This window comes from Lindgomyces ingoldianus (assembly GCF_010093535.1).
Source record: "Lindgomyces ingoldianus strain ATCC 200398 unplaced genomic scaffold BDR25scaffold_2, whole genome shotgun sequence".
Taxonomy (NCBI): Eukaryota; Fungi; Ascomycota; class Dothideomycetes; order Pleosporales; family Lindgomycetaceae; genus Lindgomyces; species Lindgomyces ingoldianus.
Genome location: NW_022985163.1, coordinates 614,434 through 634,722, shown reverse-complemented (window position 1 = coordinate 634,722; position 20,289 = coordinate 614,434). Strand labels below are relative to the sequence as shown.

General features: G+C 48.2%; 7 protein-coding genes across 7 annotated transcripts; 4 read left to right on the top strand and 3 right to left on the bottom strand.

Annotated features, from left to right (window-relative positions):
• Nucleotides 1–52: 52 nt before the first annotated feature.
• On the bottom strand, nt 53–2,530 carry BDR25DRAFT_370740 (uncharacterized protein; the record flags this gene model as incomplete). The annotated part of the gene is made up of 5 exons (XM_033697165.1): nt 53–145; nt 318–1,299; nt 1,435–1,638; nt 1,695–2,186; nt 2,457–2,530. 5 exons carry the CDS (start codon nt 2,528–2,530, stop codon nt 53–55), a joined length of 1,845 nt encoding a protein of 614 aa, XP_033553773.1.
• Nucleotides 2,531–3,393: 863 nt separating this feature from the next.
• BDR25DRAFT_309270 (uncharacterized protein) lies at nt 3,394–5,215 on the bottom strand (the record flags this gene model as incomplete). Its single annotated transcript, XM_033691068.1, has 2 exons — nt 3,394–4,595; nt 4,651–5,215. The coding sequence occupies 2 exons, from the start codon at nt 5,213–5,215 to the stop codon at nt 3,394–3,396; spliced, it is 1,767 nt and encodes a 588-aa protein (XP_033553772.1).
• Nucleotides 5,216–5,927: 712 nt separating this feature from the next.
• Nucleotides 5,928–7,313, bottom strand: BDR25DRAFT_339026 (uncharacterized protein). The gene is made up of 2 exons (XM_033693341.1): nt 6,433–7,313; nt 5,928–6,379 (listed from the first exon to the last, which is right to left on the bottom strand). Exons 1-2 carry the CDS (start codon nt 7,268–7,270, stop codon nt 5,991–5,993), a joined length of 1,227 nt encoding a protein of 408 aa, XP_033553771.1. The 5' UTR covers nt 7,271–7,313; the 3' UTR covers nt 5,928–5,990.
• A 1,190-nt stretch (nt 7,314–8,503) lies between these two features.
• On the top strand, nt 8,504–11,212 carry BDR25DRAFT_208753 (uncharacterized protein; the record flags this gene model as incomplete). The annotated part of the gene is made up of 13 exons (XM_033684583.1): nt 8,504–8,561; nt 8,618–8,715; nt 8,778–8,989; nt 9,040–9,304; nt 9,355–9,399; nt 9,455–9,533; nt 9,587–9,731; nt 9,781–9,915; nt 9,962–9,992; nt 10,041–10,112; nt 10,164–10,514; nt 10,562–10,718; nt 10,788–11,212. The coding sequence occupies 13 exons, from the start codon at nt 8,504–8,506 to the stop codon at nt 11,210–11,212; spliced, it is 2,073 nt and encodes a 690-aa protein (XP_033553770.1).
• Nucleotides 11,213–12,289: 1,077 nt separating this feature from the next.
• On the top strand, nt 12,290–13,175 carry BDR25DRAFT_370736 (glycoside hydrolase; the record flags this gene model as incomplete). Its single annotated transcript, XM_033697164.1, has 2 exons — nt 12,290–12,977; nt 13,008–13,175. The coding sequence occupies exons 1-2, from the start codon at nt 12,348–12,350 to the stop codon at nt 13,173–13,175; spliced, it is 798 nt and encodes a 265-aa protein (XP_033553769.1). The 5' UTR covers nt 12,290–12,347.
• An 802-nt stretch (nt 13,176–13,977) lies between these two features.
• Nucleotides 13,978–15,108, top strand: BDR25DRAFT_208484 (ankyrin; the record flags this gene model as incomplete). The annotated part of the gene is made up of 3 exons (XM_033684568.1): nt 13,978–14,138; nt 14,441–14,708; nt 14,803–15,108. The coding sequence occupies 3 exons, from the start codon at nt 13,978–13,980 to the stop codon at nt 15,106–15,108; spliced, it is 735 nt and encodes a 244-aa protein (XP_033553768.1).
• Nucleotides 15,109–15,778: 670 nt separating this feature from the next.
• Nucleotides 15,779–16,679, top strand: BDR25DRAFT_339024 (uncharacterized protein; the record flags this gene model as incomplete). Its single annotated transcript, XM_033693340.1, has 3 exons — nt 15,779–16,141; nt 16,193–16,573; nt 16,670–16,679. The coding sequence occupies exons 1-3, from the start codon at nt 15,882–15,884 to the stop codon at nt 16,677–16,679; spliced, it is 651 nt and encodes a 216-aa protein (XP_033553767.1). The 5' UTR covers nt 15,779–15,881.
• Between the last annotated feature and the right edge of the window lie 3,610 nt (nt 16,680–20,289).

Here is a 20,289-nt window from a genome sequence, read left to right as displayed (position 1 = left end):
GATATAATCCATTGTACTTTAGAATAGTTGGTTGTACTTTTATTTTATATTTTCAGACCTTGGGATTTTCACGATGCAAGGCGAGAAATGTCAAACACCAAAGCTGCCTAATGTCACTTTCCGTTGGAGTAAATGTACCTAGTGGCTCGACTTGAAAGCCGTCTTTATAGGCCCAGCTCCACACTTCGCTGCTTAATTAAGCGCTATTATTGTCGACTAGATCCCATAGGTGGCTTTTCGCTGACAGGAATTTTCTGTAGAGGATTTCATCGTTGCAGAAGTCCAGCAGCCATCATTGCCAATTGCCAGCTTCAAACTATAGTTCCATGATAATTTGCATTCGTAAAGTTCTTCGCATAAATTAGACCACCACCGCACGCTGGATTTGCTACAAAAAGCCCCACTGAGCTAGAAAGACCGATTGCAAACGGTTGAAGAATATGCTCCGAAGTTTGATTGAGGAAGGAGCTTAGCTGTGTCTGGTTCGTGGTATTGAGAAGGAAGTACCGGAAGCAGGCGTGTGTATTTAGAACGCGCACGATGGACTGGTTATTGTTCCCATCTAGCGCCAATCCATAGAATTTGACACCGCTAGTGATGTCTTCCGTGCGCGAGGGCCCCGAGTATGAGGAGATCTCATTGGAATACGGCTCCACGAGTGATGCGGGTGTGGATTGTGGGATAGAAACTTCAAAAAAGTTCAGTGTCTCGTCTTCCCAAACGTCAGCAAACCGATCTGCACTCTGGCTCCACTCTGGATGGTTAGGGAAGAAGCCGGCGCGGCTGAGCACCGCAATTGATCGAAGTGCTGCAGGAACTAGTGCAGTGTTCACGTCATACAGAATTCTCCCACCACCAATACCAATTTCCAAATCGCGCCATTGTCCAACTACTTGCCTTTCTTTGAGATGTATTAGGTTGTCTTTTTTTTGGTCTCCTTCAGAAGCAAATGGCGCAGACGTGTTCATGACTTTATGGGCAGTGAATTGCGTAAGCTCGGCATATGCGAGACCGATTCTATTAGTAAGGAAGGACGCAGTCTTCTTTAAGAATGCCAAACTTCGATCCTGCCCGGTTTCCATAACCACAAAGTAGTTCTTCATTACAATCGGAAGGAAGTAATGGGTATCCACCATTTTGTAGTCACACTGAGGTGCCGTCGAAGTGATATTGTTTTGGAGATTCAGAAACGTAGCGTAATCTCCAACATTCTCTTCATGACACACGCTCCCGTCGCTCTTGTTAATGAGTTCTAGTGCAGCAGCAATTACTGCCACAATAGCCCCGTCTTCGCCTTCGCTAAGGACGGATTAGAAGAGAAGCAGAGAGATCATATTATCCCGCCCGAAGTAGGTCAAGAACCGCCATGTTCTAGCCAGAAGCTTATGTTTGTACGAGAGAAAGGACAGAGACATAGTCCGGTCCGGATTCTACTCGATTAGATCCGTGGATACATTGTTGAGCACTTCCTGAGGATTGAGCTGCTCCAGTTTGGGATACTCGAACGATGCGTTGAATTGGCATGACTCAGTGCCAAAGGATAGAGTAGTGTTTACGCCTCGGCTGATCGTAACAGAGTCAGATCCATTGATCGGGGAGAAACTGAGGAAGGTGGTAGTAATATTGTCCAACCATGTCCTCTTCAGTGTCGCACCTCCATCGGAAAACCCCAAGAACTAGATAGCCTCTTGGACAGAGGAATAGATGATGCTTGGCCCTTCAGTGAATTCTCTAATGGTCCGAATTCTCCCCAGTATGGGATTGTGAGGATGGCGGACGAGTTGAAGCTGATAAGGCCGAATACTCCGACTTTGGGATTTCCAGGTGGCGTTTCACTCAAATCGTATATGGGATCGAGCATCTCCCCAGTAATGGTTGAGTTCTCTAATTGTATTCCAAGGGCACCGTTTTCCCCACTCTTGGGCTGAAAGAAGAATACGATGCTGCTGTTCCCGGCAGGCCAGGCAATGAGCAGCCGGGGCCCGATGGCACTCAAGTTGCTCGAACGAAGGGGACTGGTGACAACAACATGGGTGATTAAGTGGCAATCGGAGTAAAAGTAATTTTCGTACGGAGGATCGGATCGATGAAGGCTCCTGGCATTGGCGAAGCAGGTCGAATTGTCAGCGGCAAGTGATGTTGCCCACGACAGGACAGCGAAGAGTAATAGTCGGGACCGAGAGTGCCTTAGAGCTATTGGAGACAAGCTTGGAACCACCCATAGTGGCCCGTGGATTGGAATCGGTCTTCGAAATAAAGTTACTCAAGGAGAAGAAACTAGGAAGTTCAACAAAGAACGTCATCTATGCTAGAAGTGTGGCTCCTGCCTGACATGCAAGTGGTGGCAGTTGAGTTCATAGCAGCTTCTCAAATAGGATGTTCCATGCGAAAATGAGGGGTTTTGTTTCGGCGAAGTTGCGAAGCTCTTGAAGGATGAAGGATGTGTTGCCTCGGACCGATGACGTGTCAGAAATGGTAGGCACGTAAAGCCAGCTCGAGATATCCTCCTTCCAACCTTCCACAACCTCATTGTGAGGCCGTCAGAATTATACACTTGGAGAATTGAGGACCGATTTAACCGAAGCTAGTTTATATGTTGTGACTAATGTGGAGCAACGACGCACTCTTATTGAGTTCCCCGCAAAAGCACGCATCGCAGCATCTAGAAGTAGGAAGAAAGCAGCTCTCTAGATTCATTCACGGCTCTAAAAGCGCACTATCCTAAAGGTATGGCCATGTACGTAGTCCCTTAGTAATACAAGACCCTAGAAGAAGATGTTTGCAGGGCTTTGCCCAAGTATTCAGTGTGGTGACGCCTGGTTCTGGTTGAAAAAAGCCTGTATACCTCGCCCTCAAGATCGGCGTTCCGAATGTTGCGCATCTACCAACGTTACGAGATTTTTACAATCGGGTGCTTCCCCTCATTTGATGCGTGGATGTTAAGACGGAAAGCATCCATTGGATTGTCACTAGAAGCACACCCAACAAATCAGAAGGCGAAGACCGAGTCTTATAGTCAGAAAAGACATATCAAAGCTTGACCGAAATATAGAAATCAAACGATAGAAGCACACCCAACAATGCAGAAGCAAAAATCGAGAGTCTTATAGCCGGAAAATACATCAAAACTTGATCGGAGTAGATAAAGGAAACGACAGAATAGATACTCGGTATTAATACTTCAACACCCGGCAACTGAGAAGGGTGACACGTGGACAGAGTACCCGACAGGCGTTGTGGTCTACATTAACGTCTCGATGCATCGTCATGATCGCTAATTCTTTCTCTGCGTTTGGTGGGGATTGCATGGAATTATGGATTGATGGAATGATACTAGTATAATAGCCGAATGGATGCTACCTCATCAAAACCTCTCCATAACAACAAGCGTGATCAAGTTTGGTCAATGCTCCCAAGCATGTCCATAATAGCTCTTTGACTCCGCATCCTTGCAGCTGATGCCGTCTCAGGCTTATTTGGTGAGATAATGCGTGCAGTAGGTCTGCCCATTAGCGAGACTGATCCTATATCAACACTGGAAAGAGTAGAGGTCCCAGGTGAAGGTGACGAAAGAGGGAATGGAGCAGTAGATGTTGGGTTTAGTGCTGGTGAGGACAGGAAAGACCCCGAGTCTGGAGAAGGGTATCGCAGATATTTTGACTGATGTGTTACAGAGAGCGGCGAAGGCATTTCAATTCGCTGTTGTTGTGCTTCGATGGATTCTGACGACAAAGTCCGTCGTGAATCAGGCAATTCTTGACGAGCAATGTGTTTTGTATTGCCTGTATCATGCGGAGATGGCAATTTGTGAGCTGCCATGAGAGAATCGCCAAGTGATTGATTACGAACTGGCCGGCGACTAAGAACTTGTGCAGGTAATTCGTATATGGCTCTTCCTGCCCCAGGCCGAGGATATCCTGGAGGCCGTCCTGGATCATTGGTTGATAACTCAACAGGAAACGATAAGTCCCCAAGCATTTCAGATATAGCATGGACATGGCGACAAGGCGGTCCAAACGGGGAAAGCGTACTCTGGCCGGTCCCGGGTGGAGGGCTAGCATAGAGCTCGTATGGATTTACCGGACCTTGAGCATTAGTTCCACTCAAGGAGGGAGTGTCCCCAGCTAGTTCAGCTATCAATCGCTGGGGCTTTTCCTGAGTCACCGCGTATAGTGACGGCTTCTCAACAGGCTGTGATGACGGCTGCGTATTGTTCATCGAGTTTACTTTGGCGTTGTGGGGTTGAAGCAATGGTGTGTCGGCGAGAACATGTTCTGATGGAGTCCTTTTCGTGCTAGGAGCTAAGTATTCAGAGCCCCCATCTTCTGTTCGACGACTTTCTCCTGTCCAACTTGTTTGTGATATCAATGTATACGCCGGCGGAGGGCTGGCAGCGGGAGATATGGTCTCGGATGGTGTTGAAGCAAACTTAGGAAGGTCCAGTATTGTTCGTACGGCTGATTTCTGGACTTCGATCTGCTGGAGAGGATCTGTTCTGCTCAGCAGAGGGGCTGGCGAACCACTGGAACTCTCCATAAGGGTGAGATTAACGCGGAGATCTGAATCCTCCGCTGGGTGCGTAGATCGCAAAAGGCCTTTTCAGCTTGTGTTAGATCTACAGATCGTTTGCTTAAGCATGGGTGCTCATACCCTCAATTTTTGCGTCTCGGACTGTCGTTGTTGTCTGGGCCCCTTTCATCAAGCTCCTTCTCTTCTGATTGGGGGAGACAATATCATCAAAATAAGTGATATCGCGGTACGTAGGAGGCGCCGAACTGGTTGGAATCTCTTCCAAAGGATTCAGAAAGTTCAGCACGTTTGATAGTTGTTGATGGCATGTCGAAAGCTCTGTTTGTCGATTGATCAACTTCTCGTGGTCGTTGAAGACCCATCGAATCCTAGTGTCGAGTCTCACGGTTCCTGTAGCCTGCTGGTCTACGCGCGCACGCTCGACCCATTTCGCAATATCACTCAGTGCTGATTTGGTGCTGATGATAGCACCTCCAATCCATTCGAACTTTCCAGGTACTGCTGTAAGCTTTTTCTGGACTGACTCTATACCGAGGAGCCTCTCAACCTCGTTTAAATCATTGCGAACGATTTGGATCGTCCGAACAAAGACGTCGTTCTCGGTTCTAACTTCAACGACTCGCACAAGTAGTTCGGCGAACTTGACAGCAGAGTTCAATGCTGCAAATATGGCAGTCGGTTCCATGATAGAGTATCATTTATTCGAAGAGATCTGAGTGAATGATGGCACAGTCGGGGTGATGGTCCATTCCGGTTGCATGTGATTTGGGCTGGGCGGGCGATGAAGAGAGAGACACTCATGCTAAGCGCCGAAGAATCAGACCACGAAGGTGACCGCGTCGGTTTAGTGGCAGGCCCGTCACATGCGAACAGAGCCTCAAGGCTGGATCTCAGTCTGTTCGGGGCGAGTTCATGTTTTGGGGAGAGGTAAGCTATTCTTAGCCATTTAGGTGGCGATCAAGATTGGGGAGTTGAGTGGAAACGGAAATGCAAATAAAATTCAATGTGAATGTGGCTTGCATGGTCTTGAAGCACGAGATCCTGCGGCATTTTGGGAATGGATTAGTGTTAGAGTATTGCTAATCTTCTAAGCTTCAAGATTAGAAGTTGCCCTTGTCTCTAAAGACTTTGTGCCATTGTCAACGAAGTCATCCAGATGGCAGCGGCAGTCCAGAAGTGAACAAAGTTAACGAGGTGGAGAGAAGATGGGATGAGATATTGAGGGGCAAGCGAAAATGGCGGGTGTGAGCTCGAACGGGATGGGCCAAGGTTTGCTAAGCTCAGGTTGGCATGGCGGCTTTTCCCACCTCAACGTCTGCTGCCTTCTCAGCTCCCGCAATACACACCTCACTCTTCGAATCACGGCTCTCATATCACAGCCTTGTTGCCATGAAACTAAATTAATACATACAATTTCCGGGTGAGGAAATATTCTGCGAACTCCGTACGAACAGATCCCCTCACGGACCACCTTCGAACGTGATCTCCTTTTCCCAGAGAGGCCTGGGTGGGCTGAGAGTCTGCGCCTGGTCACTGATCACCTGAAGAAGGGCTGGGAAAACGACCATGGCCCCATTTTGTCCAGTGAAGTCGAAGCGGAATGAACCAGGCTGAGAGAACAAAAGAAAAGCCAAACTCGCCGACCGACTCATGATCATCTCGAGATTCTTGTGGCGCTGGTCTCTATCAACACTGCCAATCACGAAAGGCGCCAGAAGCAAATCCAATTCTCCAATAGCTTCCGTCACGTTGCGAGACGGCGCGGCTAGTTCTTGCGTCCACTTGCCATACCGCTGTTGCATCAAGGCCCCTGTAATCGTCTTCCACTTGCTAAACAGCGAGGCTTGGGCTACGGTTTCTTCAGCTTCTCTTTAGGTAGGATTGGGGAGATATGGTACGTACCACCATTCGTTCCGTCCTTGCCTGGCATTACCACCGCCAGACTAGACAGCTCATCAGGGAGGAATGTTGGGTGGTGTTCGTCTGAGCATCTTGACAAAGCAATCCATGCGACAAACAGACGAATTGATTCTTCTCGAGTAGAAGGGTTTACGAATATGCTAGCAAGTGCGGAAGCACTCATGCCAGTCGCCGCAGCTAAACCCTGTAGTTGAGACTGATCCAGCTTCGTCACTGGAACCGTCTCGAGATGATAGTATGATCGCACATGGTTTTTGATATTATCGCGGATCCTGGACACTTCTTTCTTCATTGCATCATCTTCTGCAGGCTGTGGCAGCAAGCTATCGACGTAGCTAGATATTCCACTATGCACAGGGCCAGCAGTGACGGGTGGCCCCTTCTCTGACGGCGGGAGATGTTGCTGGTACGAAACTGCCTCCCTCTTCTTGCGTCGTCGAGCGAGGAAGAAGAATATAGCGGCAGCAATAGCTGCCCCGATGATCAAGCAGGCGATAGCCACTCCCGCCACTGCTCCCCCAGCTACTCCATTGTTGCCTGGTTTTGAAGTAGGACCTGGTAGAGTCGAGGGGACTTGGCTGGGAATCGCGGTTGTCGTCCGTCCTAAAGGACCACTAGTTGCTGTTGGTAGTGTCAAGCTGGCCGATATTGTTGATGGACAAGGATAGATTGTAGATTCACTTCCATCTAGCTGAGTTGTACAAAGCTTCCTCGTGCCTTCAACCGGATTCGGCGGAGGTGTTCCAACCACTGATGGCTCCGATACTGCTAAGAGCATCGAACTCATGGTAGGACTTGTCGTGGTCGAATTAGTAGTCATTGTGGAGGTCGAGGAAAGATCTTCAAAATGCTCTTGCGTAGAAGTGTAGGAGAATCGCAAGTGTTCTGGGGTACTACATATACACAGTGTGTTCGCATTCTCCCTGTAGCGCGATTCACCGGCCCTAAACCTCTTTCACTCAGTAGCGCTACGGCTGTTTAAGCGGATGGAATCCTTGCGAACAGTGCCAACTTCCTGCAGCTTGCTGCAGAGCAATTGGTGGGGGCGACAATGTATTGTGCTGGCTCTCTTGGCTCTGTCGGCTGTCTTTCGGCTTCTAGATCCTCAGCCTTGTATTGCGAAAGGCTGATGACATGACGCTTACTTTTCAGCTCGCCCTGGCGTTTTTCCAAGAAGCGGTGATCGTACATTCGAATTATAGGGTGCTTGAGCCACCACACGGGAAACGGTTACGTCGACCTGTGATCGTCTGAGTCACTTGCAAAAGCTTCACGCTCTCAATCACAAGCTCATACCAGACAGCTACCATACCATTCCATCGTTAGCGAATACCACGGAACGATTACAGTGAGGATTTATCTGCCAAGACTGCTCCTGGACCAAGAGAGCGTCCAGCAACAGTTCATCATAAGCTAAAGAAGCAGTGTGCAGCTCTGATTCATTGGCCCTCTCCCTAGCAGCCAAGGCGCAAGTGGCGCAATGCAGGATTATTGCCTCGCCTTCGCTTTTGCCCGCTGTGGAATAATGATACTGTATTCATGAGAGCCAAGGGTTGGTTTAAACGAGGTGGAGACCGCTCCTGCACTTTGTACCTTTTCAAGAGACAGAGACCCTCAGCCTTGCGCTGCCAGGAAACAAATTTCGTTTCGCCCATTCGGTCACTCTCTAAAGTATGTCATCTTCTCTTATCGTTCAGTTGTTTTTGTAAACTCCTTGGTATCGCGTCTAGCTAGTGCAGCATCATGCTTAGTCTCTGAGTTGAGCGTCCGGACATCCATTAATCCAGAACGAGCGCCAACTGGCACAGGCCATTCCACTAACTTTCGAGCTGGTGAGTGCTTCCCAGTGATTTGATTGAGATATGTTTACCTAATTCGCAATTCATCAGAAGTTCAGTCTTGATTAAGGCCCCACTCTTAGCCTGCCAGCAACTCTCGAGCCGCAGTATTCTTTTATGCTTTACCAACCTATAACATTGCCTCTACATTAATTCCCACCTTCATTTTCCCGCCGACCACCGCTACTCCAATCTGTTCGACGGGAATCGACATGATGAGTGAGCCAATCCGTAGACCGGATTTAGTAGTCTCGATAGACTTTGGCATGACCTGTAAGGACATTTGTACTTTCATCTTTAATCGCTTACTTATCTGAAACTTCTCTTAGGTACCGGGGTTGCCTTTTGCAACGTATCAACAGGAGCGCTAGACAGCGTGAGACACATTCAGAGGTGGCCTGGAAGAACGCAAGCGAATGAAAACAAGGTACCTAGCCCCATATAGTAATAACCTATCTCTTTACCTTAAATTCTAAGACATGTGCTTAGGTCCCTACCCTTCTTGTATATCCGCAAGGATCATCGACACCATCGTCCTGGGGATTCCTAGCCGAAACTGCACAGGAACAAGGTGGTGATGGGAGTGAGAGCCGGGAGTGGTTTAAGATTATGCTTGACGAAGACCTACTTGAACAAATGCGCAGGACTTCGAACGATCCATCAAAGGTTCCCCGCATCCACGAAGTGGAGAAATGGTACTCGTCTTCACTGCTAGCACATTTCCTCTATTTATAGCTTACAATCAATCCAGGTACTGCGACTACTTCCGATTCCTCTACCGCTGTATCGAAGCAAGGCTAAAGGGCGAACTTGCATGCCGGTGGGAGGACGCAAATATTGAATTCATATTTTCGGTACCTACGACCTGGAAGCCGAACCCAACAGTGGAGCGCTTTCGGAGCATTATATCTCGTGCGGGCTTCGGTCAAGTAGCAAGTCATAGTGCAGTGATTGGGTTGACAGAGGCAGAAGCAGCCGCGGTGCATACCGCACGGAACACCCCAGCCATTTTTCAGGTAAATCATATGTTCTTGTTCAATACTGAGCTCTCATTGATTTGGCAAAGGAAAATGACATTCTGTTCGTCTGCGATGTAGGAGGAGGAACAACGGTGAGCATCTCTCCTGTGTTATCGTACTTCATGTGGATATTAACTCCTGTAGTAGGATTTGTCGGTATTTCGTGTTAGGAATACAAATAGCTTCGGGGGATCCTTAAATCTCCAACAGATCGACACGGTTTTTGGTAACAAGCTCTTCAACAACGAGATGTATGTCTACTAACGTTCGAGCCCTAAGGTGCTACCATCGGATCGGCCCAATTAGACAGTCTCTTTGAGAAGTTCGTGCTGGAGAGGCTGCAGCTTGCTAATCGAATATTGCCCATGGCCCTCGAGGATCTGAGCCAAACTGCATGGGAAATGCGAATCAGCAAGGAATACCAGTACGTATGGATAGGCGAACTCTAGCGCTATACTAACTCTCAGATATAGAAACGCAAAATGCGATTATGGCTCCGACGAATCCTTTGCCGATACTGAGACCTTTTCTGTCCGTGTGCCTAAGCTCGATCGCCAATACATGAATGACCAGTATGGGATTCGTGGCGGGGATATGAATTTTCGAAGGTCCGTCGCCCTCCATAAGACTTGTGATGGCATTGACGATGAATAGAGATGATCTCCGACAGTTTTTTGACGCACAGGTCGGTGAAGCCTTTGCACATAGATCTAAGTATTAACCAAGATCCCAGATTGTTAAGCTTTTTGACATGATCGACAAGCAGTTTGTCCGCCTTCAGCAGAAGCTGCCACAGGAACAGGTGGTATGCTAAGTTTAACGAGCGTAACTTCGGATGCATCGCTGACGCATGTAGGCACACATGGTTCTTTCTGGGGGTCTTGGAAACTCCGCCTACGTTCGAGACCGCCTTCGTGACCGTTACGCGTCTGGGAATGCAAGCCATTTCAATGCCCGGAATTTGCAGATACGAGTCGCACCAGATCCCCAGCTTGTAGTGTGCAAAGGCAATGTCGCAGACCGTGTGCAAAAGCTAAAAAATGGCCAATCTGTACTTGGGTGGCGTTGCTGTCGATCGTCTTATGGGACGCTCTGCAAGATGGTTTACAATCCCCAAAACCCAGCTCATCACGGTGCTCGAACGCAGCTGGATCCGCTCGACGGCCAAATCTATATTATGGACTACATTGACTGGTTCATCAAGCAGGTATGGCTCCCACCTTCGTGCGTATGGGTCGAATCTCATCATAGTAGGGTGAACCTGTCTCAAGCGACCATCCGATTGTCCGCAATTTCCGTCGTAAATGTTCACCTGCAACACCACAGAACCCGAATCCTCCCCGAGTCTTTCCAACCGAAATCATCAGTTCTGATGTTGATAAAAGCATGCTCCCGTTAACCATGAGCTCTTGTAAGCTCTCCACCTAAACAACACCGTTCAATACACTGACCCTGAAAGCGTGTCGCTCAATCTGCAAAGTCGACTCTGACTTCTCTTCCCTTCCTCTTTCCACGTTCAAACTCAAGAACAGGCACTGGTGGAATTCCGGAAAGAAGTACCATCGCGTAGACTACGTCGTTAAAGTGAATCTCGGAGCCGCCGACATCTCTTTCGAACTCTGGCATCAGGGGGTGAAGCTCAGCAAGGATAATTCCATTAAGGTAGAATGGCATGCTTCAGCGGCTCCAGATCCGAACTCATACGGTGACTATGTGGATTTCCCGATGAACTCCCTCCCCTCCGCACAGGGTCCGACAATAAATGCCGGATCAAGAGGAATAGGAAGAAAGCCTTTGCCAGTGGGTATGAATATCAACGGCGTGCAAGGTGGTTTTGGGAAGTTCGGAATTAATCTACCAAATGGAAGTTCAGCGCCCTTTAGCAATAGGTCCTCAGTTTGGTAGACCAAGCTTAGTTCAGAGTGCTAGCTTCTTTATACAAATCTTAACATACACCATTAGCGCGATGGCGTTATCGTCTCGCTAGACTTAGAGAGCCTATTTTCCTTCTCGTGCTTGTTTCTTCTCCTTTGTCGGTTGATATTCTTCTCTAGACTCGTCCGTTCGAGACTACGACATTTCTCTTATGAAAGTTCTTCGGGTTGCATTTAAATTTTGCTAGACACTGTGAGATTACGACTAGCTTGCAGCTATTATATGACGCTCCTTCTCTACTCGTTGCGTTCTACGTCTAAGCCGCCAGGGTATCATTCCAGGTTATGGTAGTTTCAGACACATGAGCCGCCGACGCCTACCTAGAGTTCACATAACCTGTCTTCAAAAATACTAAGAAGGATTAACGTCTAATATTTCCAGATTTTAGTTGATCCAAATATCTTCTTGAGAAATCCCGGGAGTCTCATGAGATTGTACGAAGCATTCAGCCGTCTTTAAACTGCAATTTCTCTGAGGAATCGGTATTATGGATAACGATCTTTCGACAATTCTGGGAGGTTCAAACCTTGAAGGTATGCACAATACCTGCAGCACATGCCGAAGACTGAGTCTCAACTTTTGATGTTTCTCATCATATCACCTAACAACTCCCTCGTCTATTAAAGTGCCGCTTGACGTCGCCCCGTCCGCACATCCTCCATATCCCCAAAGCACTCATACTATGCCCGGTTATTTCGCGAACCAATTAGCGTCAATATTCGAGATGAAACGCACTCGTCTAGATCTGGGGTAATTGCAGGGATGCGCATCATGACACCAACAATATAAACGACGCAACGATGACTTTTGTGGAGAACAATAAAACTGGAGAGTGAAGTTAGTGGGATGAGCGGGTTTATCAGTTTAAGCGGTCGGAGTGGAAGCGGATATGAAGGAGCTTGTGGTACGTATAATTTGTGGGCTGCCTAACCAGGTTTCTGACCTTTGTTTCCGCATGTTAATGAGTCGCGGGACATGAGAACGATACTTTTACCAGGGAACGATCCGGGTTTGACAACTTTTGAAGTATCATTTTCTTTGTACATATTTAGTTGTTTGAACCGTTTGCTCAATTCCAGGTGGATTCCGCCTCTCAGTCTTCAAGATGAGATCCTTTGCGACCTTCATCACACTTCTCCTCCCACTCGTCTCCGCCCATGGCCGCATAACCAACATCACTACCTCCTCCGGAGCCGTATACCAAGGATGGGATCCCGAAATGGCTAAGGGTACCACACCCGCGCCTGCCCTCGCTGCCTGGTCTGCCTCGAATCTCGGAAATATATTCGTCTCGCCGGCACAATTCAACACAGCCAACATAACCTGTCACATAAACGCAAAACCCGGATCCTTGCACATCAACACGACCGCAGGCGATATGTTAAGGTTAAGGTGGAATGAGTGGCCGGTTAGCCATAAAGGGCCGGTATTGACATATCTTGCAAGTTGCAACACGACGTGTGCGGGGGTGGATAAGGAAAAGTTGCGATGGGTGAAGATAGATCAGCAAGGGTGGCTGAACTCTTCTGGGTGGGAGCAACTAGGGGGCACATGGGCAACTGATGTCCTGATCGCCAATCATTTCACCTGGACCGTCAAAGTCCCATCCGACCTCGCCGACGGTGCATATGTCTTGCGTCACGAGATCATCGCACTTCATGTCGCAAACGAAACCGATGGTGCCCAGGCTTATCCGCAGTGCGTAAATTTAAAGGTTGGAAAGGCTGCTGCACAGGTTTCAACGCAGGGTGCCAAGTCGACGAAGATTGACGGAGGGGTACAGGGTGAGAAACTGTATGGAGAGAAGGATAAGGGGATATTAGTAGATATTCATCATAAGATCAGTGGGTACGATATTCCGGGTCCGGGTATGTGGAGTGGAGCAACGACCATCAAGCAGCCAAACGAGAAGAGAAACATCAAGAGAGGATGACGGAATTGCATAATGCTGATAGGCTAGCAATGGCGTCCATGTAGATATGTAGCTCCATTATCGAAAGGGAAAAGAGCCATAATCAACGAGAGTATGCGCGGAAGGAAGTTCTACTTACAAACGTAGAACAGCAAAGAATCCAGTCTCTCCTAATTAGGCTGATTGCATCGGAAAAGTTTAGGGAGAGTACTTATCCAACGTGCCCCATATGCCATCGTACAGAAAATAGAGAGAAAATCCGAATAAGTCATGCCATGGGGACGCCTTAATGGGCGAATTTTTCCAACATTTGTAAGCCTAGAATGGCATTTCAGGTTCTGTGACGACCCGTTAGAAGATAGAATAGAAGTGAATAGACTCGACGAAATTTTTCGGATATGACAAAGTGGGTGAACTCGACGGAATGCACAGCACCATTCATTCTAGGGCAAGACAGATCCTTCAACGAATTGCCCCGGGGGACACGAACATGCCATTCCTCGACAGATTTACGCGTCTGGCAGAACGCCGCCTCTGCCTGATCCCCGATTGCATCAGCTATTTATCCTTGCCGTTGCATTAGATTTACCAGTCTGACTTCCGAGACTGCGTAGGTGCAATCTAGCTGCATCAGATTCTTCACCGCCAATGGAAAAGGTGGTGGCATACTTTTGCTGGCTATCTTCCTTGCTCCCAAATGATTAACGTACGGGATATTGTGGGTCTTACTCCTTTGCACATTGCATGCCAGAAACTAGACGTTGAGGCAGGCAAGGAATTACTTCGTCTCGGAGCCAATGCGACACTGGCAACAATTCACGGAATGCAACCTTTGCATTTTGCAGCCACGGTAGGGCACCTGGCAATCTTGAAAAGACTGGTTTCCGTACCTCAAATCGACACCGGTGCTTTAGACGCCCTCGGACATGGTGCATTCTACTACTCCTTTGTAAAAGGGTATGAAATAATGTCCCGATTATTATGGTCGAGCTAAGTACTGGAAGCACACGTAAGGGATGAGGACAAAGACCATATGCTACACACCGCAGCCAGGGGGGAAAATCAAGAAGTTGTCAAAAGTCTCCTGGAATCAAGCGCCAATACGAATGCCAGAAGGTCTGGAAGAACTCCATTAATGGTTGCGGTAGAAGAAGATGGTAGCGACATGATGAGGTTACTTGGTGCATGATCAGGTGTCAGAGTCGATCTTGGATACAACCCACAGGATCAAACATTACTGGCTTTGCGGCTAAAATCGGTTCCTTTGAAGGTATCCAATATCTCAGCGGTCGCGAAGACGTATATCTCAATTCCCGAGATCGTTACGCGCAAACACCGCTCCATCATGCCTCCGAAAATGGGCATTCAGGAATAGTGAAGCTCCTTTTGAGGTTGCGGGCAGTTGAAGTAAACGCTCGAGATCATGACGAGCAGACGCCTCTCATGTTGGCAGTTAACCAGGGAGATTCGAATACAGGAGAGCTTCTCCTGAAATGTCCCGGAGTCGATGCCAATGTGAAAACCAAGGGCGGATGGACGACATTCATGGATGGTGTATTACAGGGGCATGAAGAAGTGGTGAAGACTCTTGCGACATCCTAGAGTTAATACCAATATGCAGAACAGTAACGGATAGACGCACTCATAGATGCTGCATTACAAGGGGCACGAGGGAGTGGGGAAGACTCTCTTGCGACATCCCGGATTTGATGCCAATGGGCAAACCGAGCTTGGATGGACGGCACTCATACATGCTGCATCAAATGGGCACGAGGAAGTGGTAGATATCCTCTTACAAGCTCCGAGGACCGATCTCTCGGCGACTGGCAAAGACTGGATGGGAAATGCGCATCTTACTGCTGTCGGTCATGCGCACGCGGGAGGCCACGAGAATGTTGCCGAGAAGTTGGACAAGGCGATGCCAAGGCAGCGTTCTTTGAATCTTCCAGGCTGAATTCCTCATCTTCTACTTCTCCAACGCATTTCATAAATGCCTCGACTAATGTCAAAACAGCGCTGGTACTTGGACCAAAGGCCTCCAGAGTGTGCCAGGATGACCTGGTGCGATAACAGCAGAGACGGCAAGATACATCGTTAGTATCTTGCTATCATACTATCTTAATAGTCTAGATTAAATGATCATAGTTCTTCAAGCCCTAATGTTCGGGAGGTTGTAAGTCGTAACTGGCGCTATGGTTCAGCCACCACTCGTATCGACACAGCCACACTAGGGACGACCTCAATTCTCTCGCATTCCCACTACTCGCTCTTACCTTCCAAATCAACTACCAAACGTCCGAACTAAAGACGCAAGTCATGGAATCTCGCCCTCGTGGACCGATCCATAAAGCCTTCCTAAAGTCCTGGTCCTTCGTAATCTGCCAGCCCTACACCTACATCACAACTACCCTCACCAACTGGACACGCAAAAGCCCAATCCTAACCTTCGCATACACGCGCAGAACTACTCAACCCCACCCCCCCCCTCCCCTCCCACCTCACAGACCACGCGCCCTAACTCTCTCCATCCCCAATCCTTCCTTCCTCCGTGGGCTCCTCCCCAGCACCCACAAAACCGCCTCCCAATCCCAATCCCTCCTTCTTGGAAAACTCCCCCCAGAACTCCGTCTCCAGATTTGGACCCACGTACTCGGGAATCAAACCCTGCATATAATCCCCTGTCTGCTACCCAGCCACACACGGCCACCATCTCGACTGAGAACATGCATGCGGATTTCATGGCGAAGAACTTCAACGCCCCATCCGGATTTCTATCACCGCTTGGACCACGAACTATGCAAATACGGAAAAGACGCAGGCATTATAGATCACACGCTCTGTACAGTCTGGATCCACGAAAACGGCGAGATTTATTACATCCCCTCAAATACAACATGTCAAGGTGCGTCGGATCTTGAGGAACAGTATTTGCGGTGGTGGCAGAGAAAGAACAGAGCGCTAGCGCTATTAAAGTCATGTCGACAGATGTACGAACATCATCACACATCTCCGTCTATGGCGCGCTGACAGGGGCGCAGATACTCCGAAGCAACACCGCTCCTCTACACCACAAACACGTTCTCCTTCAGCACACCCTTGACATTCATCAATCTCTTCCCCACCATCCTCCCGCACAGATTTCAAAGCATACGATCCCTTGAATTCACTTTTTCGCCTGAGTTGCATGAGTATTTGTGCACGAGTCGAGATATGCCGTTAAGGAAAATGTGCCAGCTGCTGAGCGAGATGGAGAACTTGAAAAGGCTTATTGTTGAGTTGACAGGGACAATGTATCTATGGCAGGAGCTGTTGATTTCGTTTCTGGATGGCTTGGCGCGGGTGAGGGTTGAGGGGGAGTTTGTGGTTAGGCTGGGGTGGGGGGAGAAGTGGGAAGGGGGGTATCCTGGGGCGTCGTTCAGGTATGTTAGGGGATATAGTGGAATCTGAAGGAGTTGGTTGGGTAGAGAGCTGTTGAGATTTGGGTTCCTGAGGTTGATGTGCTTTGATGAATGCAGATTTATCTGACTAGGTTAATTAGGAGGCTTGATAGGTGACCCTCCACACCCGCAGTTCAGCCTTGAACTTGCTTTTGCTCAACTTCTTCCCGCCAAGACTCTGTAGCTGGTCTTCCAAAACGCGGGGTCTTGCACGGAGCCAATAAGGTGGACGCACGTCTCGACAACGTGAAGGTAGGGCTTCCAAGTCCTAGGCAGCCACGAGAGTGTTTGGTTATTGCCACGCAGGCATCGAGACTGCTGATTCTACGTTTGGGAAGATTCAAGTCTCAAACATATCTCAGACCCCATTCCTCCACTTTGTCAAAATTGCCTGTATGAGCGGATACAGAGAGCTTGAAAGACACGCTAGGAGCATCAATGCCGGAACATGAGGCCACTAGCACCTCACCCAACACTAACAGTCTTGATGCGAGCGACCCCGGTGTAGAAGAATAGACAAATGGGTTTAACAAGGATTGGAAGGGCAAACAACACACCGACCGCTACAAACACACCCAAAGCGCAGTTTAGAGATATCAAAATCCTCACAATCGCCAAGGTGATTCTAATCATACCCCCAAAATGCCGTCCGCACCGACCCTGCTGCTGCCTGGGAAGCTAGAATACCAAAATAAAATAGACCTGCCTAACAGCTTTATACCCTAAGCGGTCCCATAGACTGGATGAGTTGGCAGACCAGATAAAGATTCTGTACAATTCGTTCAGAGAGTCTACCTATTCAGATATGTACACAACTCTTATTCTAGCAAGAAGCCAGGAGCATTACATCAGAAATAAACTCAAGATTTCCGCTTCAGACATACAATAGCGCAGGAGGAATGCAAGAGTCCAAGAGGGGCCAGACAATCTAGAGCGCACCAGGGCGAGGACCCAGCGCAAACCAGAACCTGTCAATCAGATCTTCAACAATTACCTTTAACTCGTTCAGAAGGGCATCGTGAAGATGGTCAATAGATTAAGGCATTTTATTGTGGAGTTGGAGTTCAGAGAAGACACACTAGAGGAGGCCATTAAGTGTAAACTTGTTCCCAGCAAGGGATGTTCAATAAACACGACAGATGCTGACCAGGCTTCTTCTAGCAGATTCCAGGACAGATCTTCCCAAATATAAACGGCGTAGCTCGTCTGACGAAGAAAACGCTTCTCCACCTTAACTGTATCAGGACTAGTAGTACCCTCAGTGTTCAACATGGGTGGGTCGTAGGTAGCTACACACCCACGCTACCCACTACCTATGGGTGATGGGCGCCCATGGGTAGGAGCCTCAGGCACCAATATAAGCCTAATCGGGTAGAGCTTAACCCAATGGGGTAGTTTCAGTGCCAAGACAGTGAATTGAGGTAGCGAACACAAGTCGCCCGCCCATCCCTTTTATATGCCACATCACGTCGCAAAAAAGCCAAAACCTCTCCGTCGCACCTGCTTTGAGCGCTTCTCACCAATGCAGTGCTGATCCCGTTGTCGCAGCAGCCGAATTCTCACAAGTTACTGGGGATGTAGACCCATTCAGCTACTGGTTGAACCCTATTCAACAGGAGAGGTGGCTAAGACTCTGGAAATTGGCCCTCGATATCCTATCAATCCCCCCTATCGGCTCTGAGCCTGAAAGGATCTTCTCCCTAGCAGGTATCCTCATAACAGATCGACGAAATCGTCTTCAGAGTGACATCGTTGAAGCTCATGAATGTATAGGCTCATGGGATAGGGCAGGTGTCATCAAAATCGGCCAGCACGCAGGGGGCTCATTGAGGGGTTGTAATCATGAGATTGCAAGCCTCACTAAAAGCGCGACGCCGAGCTTTGAGGAGAACGACGCTCTAGAGGCCTTGTTTGAGGATTGATTTAGTGCTAAGATAGTTGAATGAAATTTTAGGGTGAACTGACTACTTTTAAACGACCTTTTGATGACTTTTAGGTGACTTTGCTCGCTGTGAGGCGCTAAGCCGCGATTAGAGTGAATTGCTCTTAAATTAGCTAGGCGGGTTTGATAGAGAACTCTATATAAGCTCACCTGTTACCTGTCAACTAGGCTCTAGTGGCCCCTACTTTTATGCCATGAATTACCCATAGGTAACATACCCACCCATGTTGAACACTGGGTACCTTAGTATTTATGCATCTCCACCAAGTTTGACAGCTAAGAAGATACTGTATCGTCTGCGTCCCTATTTCTAGCGGACAAAGTTCAAACAGCGCCTCAGGAGCCCACGTGTTATGTCGGCCATCATAACCGTCTTCTGTATTGCTGTTCTTACAGCTAACGTACTCGCATTATACAAATGCAGCTCTTCAAACAATTCACTAGTGATTGACAGCAATTTCTGGTCAGCGCCAAGACGGATCTGAAGGTATGCTTTCTACGCTCTACTCCACACTGAGCGATTTTGAAAAAGAAGAAGCGTTATCAGTTCATGATCTGCCATGACAATCGCAACACCAAGGGCGTTTGCTTCATCGGTATCCTCTACGTGCTTGCTGATATCCTAGGCAACGGATTTGTAACAAGATTGAAGACTACCTTGCAATCGGTAGAAATTGTCCAAGTGATAGCATCGATGATAGCTCTTCGCTCTTCATTCGTATTGCATTCGGTGATGTCTACAAAGATGTTGACAGTATTTCGAATCAGCGTCGGTAAGATCTCATGAGCCCCGTTTGCAGCACTAGAACGGCACTGAAGGCATCAAGCCATACTAGTTCTGAGGAAAGTCCTAGTGGTGTAGTTCCTAAGGTAGATCTTAGCTGAACCCGACCTGAGATTTACTCTGTGAGGTAGACTGCAAAGGTTCCTGGGCCAATTACTGCATGTACCGTGGACTGATTGAAAAAAAAAAGGAAAACCCTACGGCCTAGTGCTCGCGCCTTCCAGGCCTTGCGGACTCTGACCCTACTTACGTGCTTAGTTATTATACGCTAGAAGAACTCCGGGGAGAGATCAAGTAGCTATAGCCGACTTTGCGAACGGGCTGGAGAACCCGATAATCTATTAATGACAAAATAGGATAAGAAGAGTGATTAAAAGGTAGGAAGCTATATCTCTGCTCTGTTGAGCTGGGAGCAAAAACTGATTGTAGTTCATATGTGCGACTCGGGAGTAGGATGATTGGAGGAAAGCGTGGGGAGAGAAGATATATAGACCTTAGTAAAGAATTAAACAGGGCTCAAATCGGCAGTAAGCTGTTCAAATACGGGGACGATAGATCTCTCTCACTTAGCCTTCTACCTTGGCGGTAGATGTTAGGGAAGATATAGCGGTCAAGTCCAGGGGCCTACCGAAAACAGGACAACCACCTGCTTAGGATGGCTATTATATCATTAGAGAATTGAAGTGACCATCAGGTGAGAGTGAGGAACATTTCACACTCCACGAAACTCTCGTGTAGAAAGAGAAGGCAACATGAGAAGCACTCCCAAGAGACCCCTCCTTGCTAGGTCTTTCACAAAAAATGTTTGAGACATGAGACTGTATGGGGTCATATCCATCGCCATAAGGATTCTTTCCGACATAGAATAGAATGGGAACAGGAATCTAAAGCAAACAAAACGGGAACCCATTAGCCCTCTATAAGAATACCAGAACGAAGCCCCTACTCATTTACCTGGGCTTTCCCCCAAAC

Excerpts from the sequence above, each read along its gene's own strand:
- BDR25DRAFT_339026 (XM_033693341.1), bottom strand. The coding sequence starts at position 7,270 with ATGACTACTAATTCGACCACGACAAGTCCTACCATGAGTTCGATGCTC. Across the intron at positions 6,380-6,432 it reads CAAGGACGGAACGAATGGTG|CCCAAGCCTCGCTGTTTAGC; the intron begins GTACGTACCATA and ends AAGAAACCGTAG.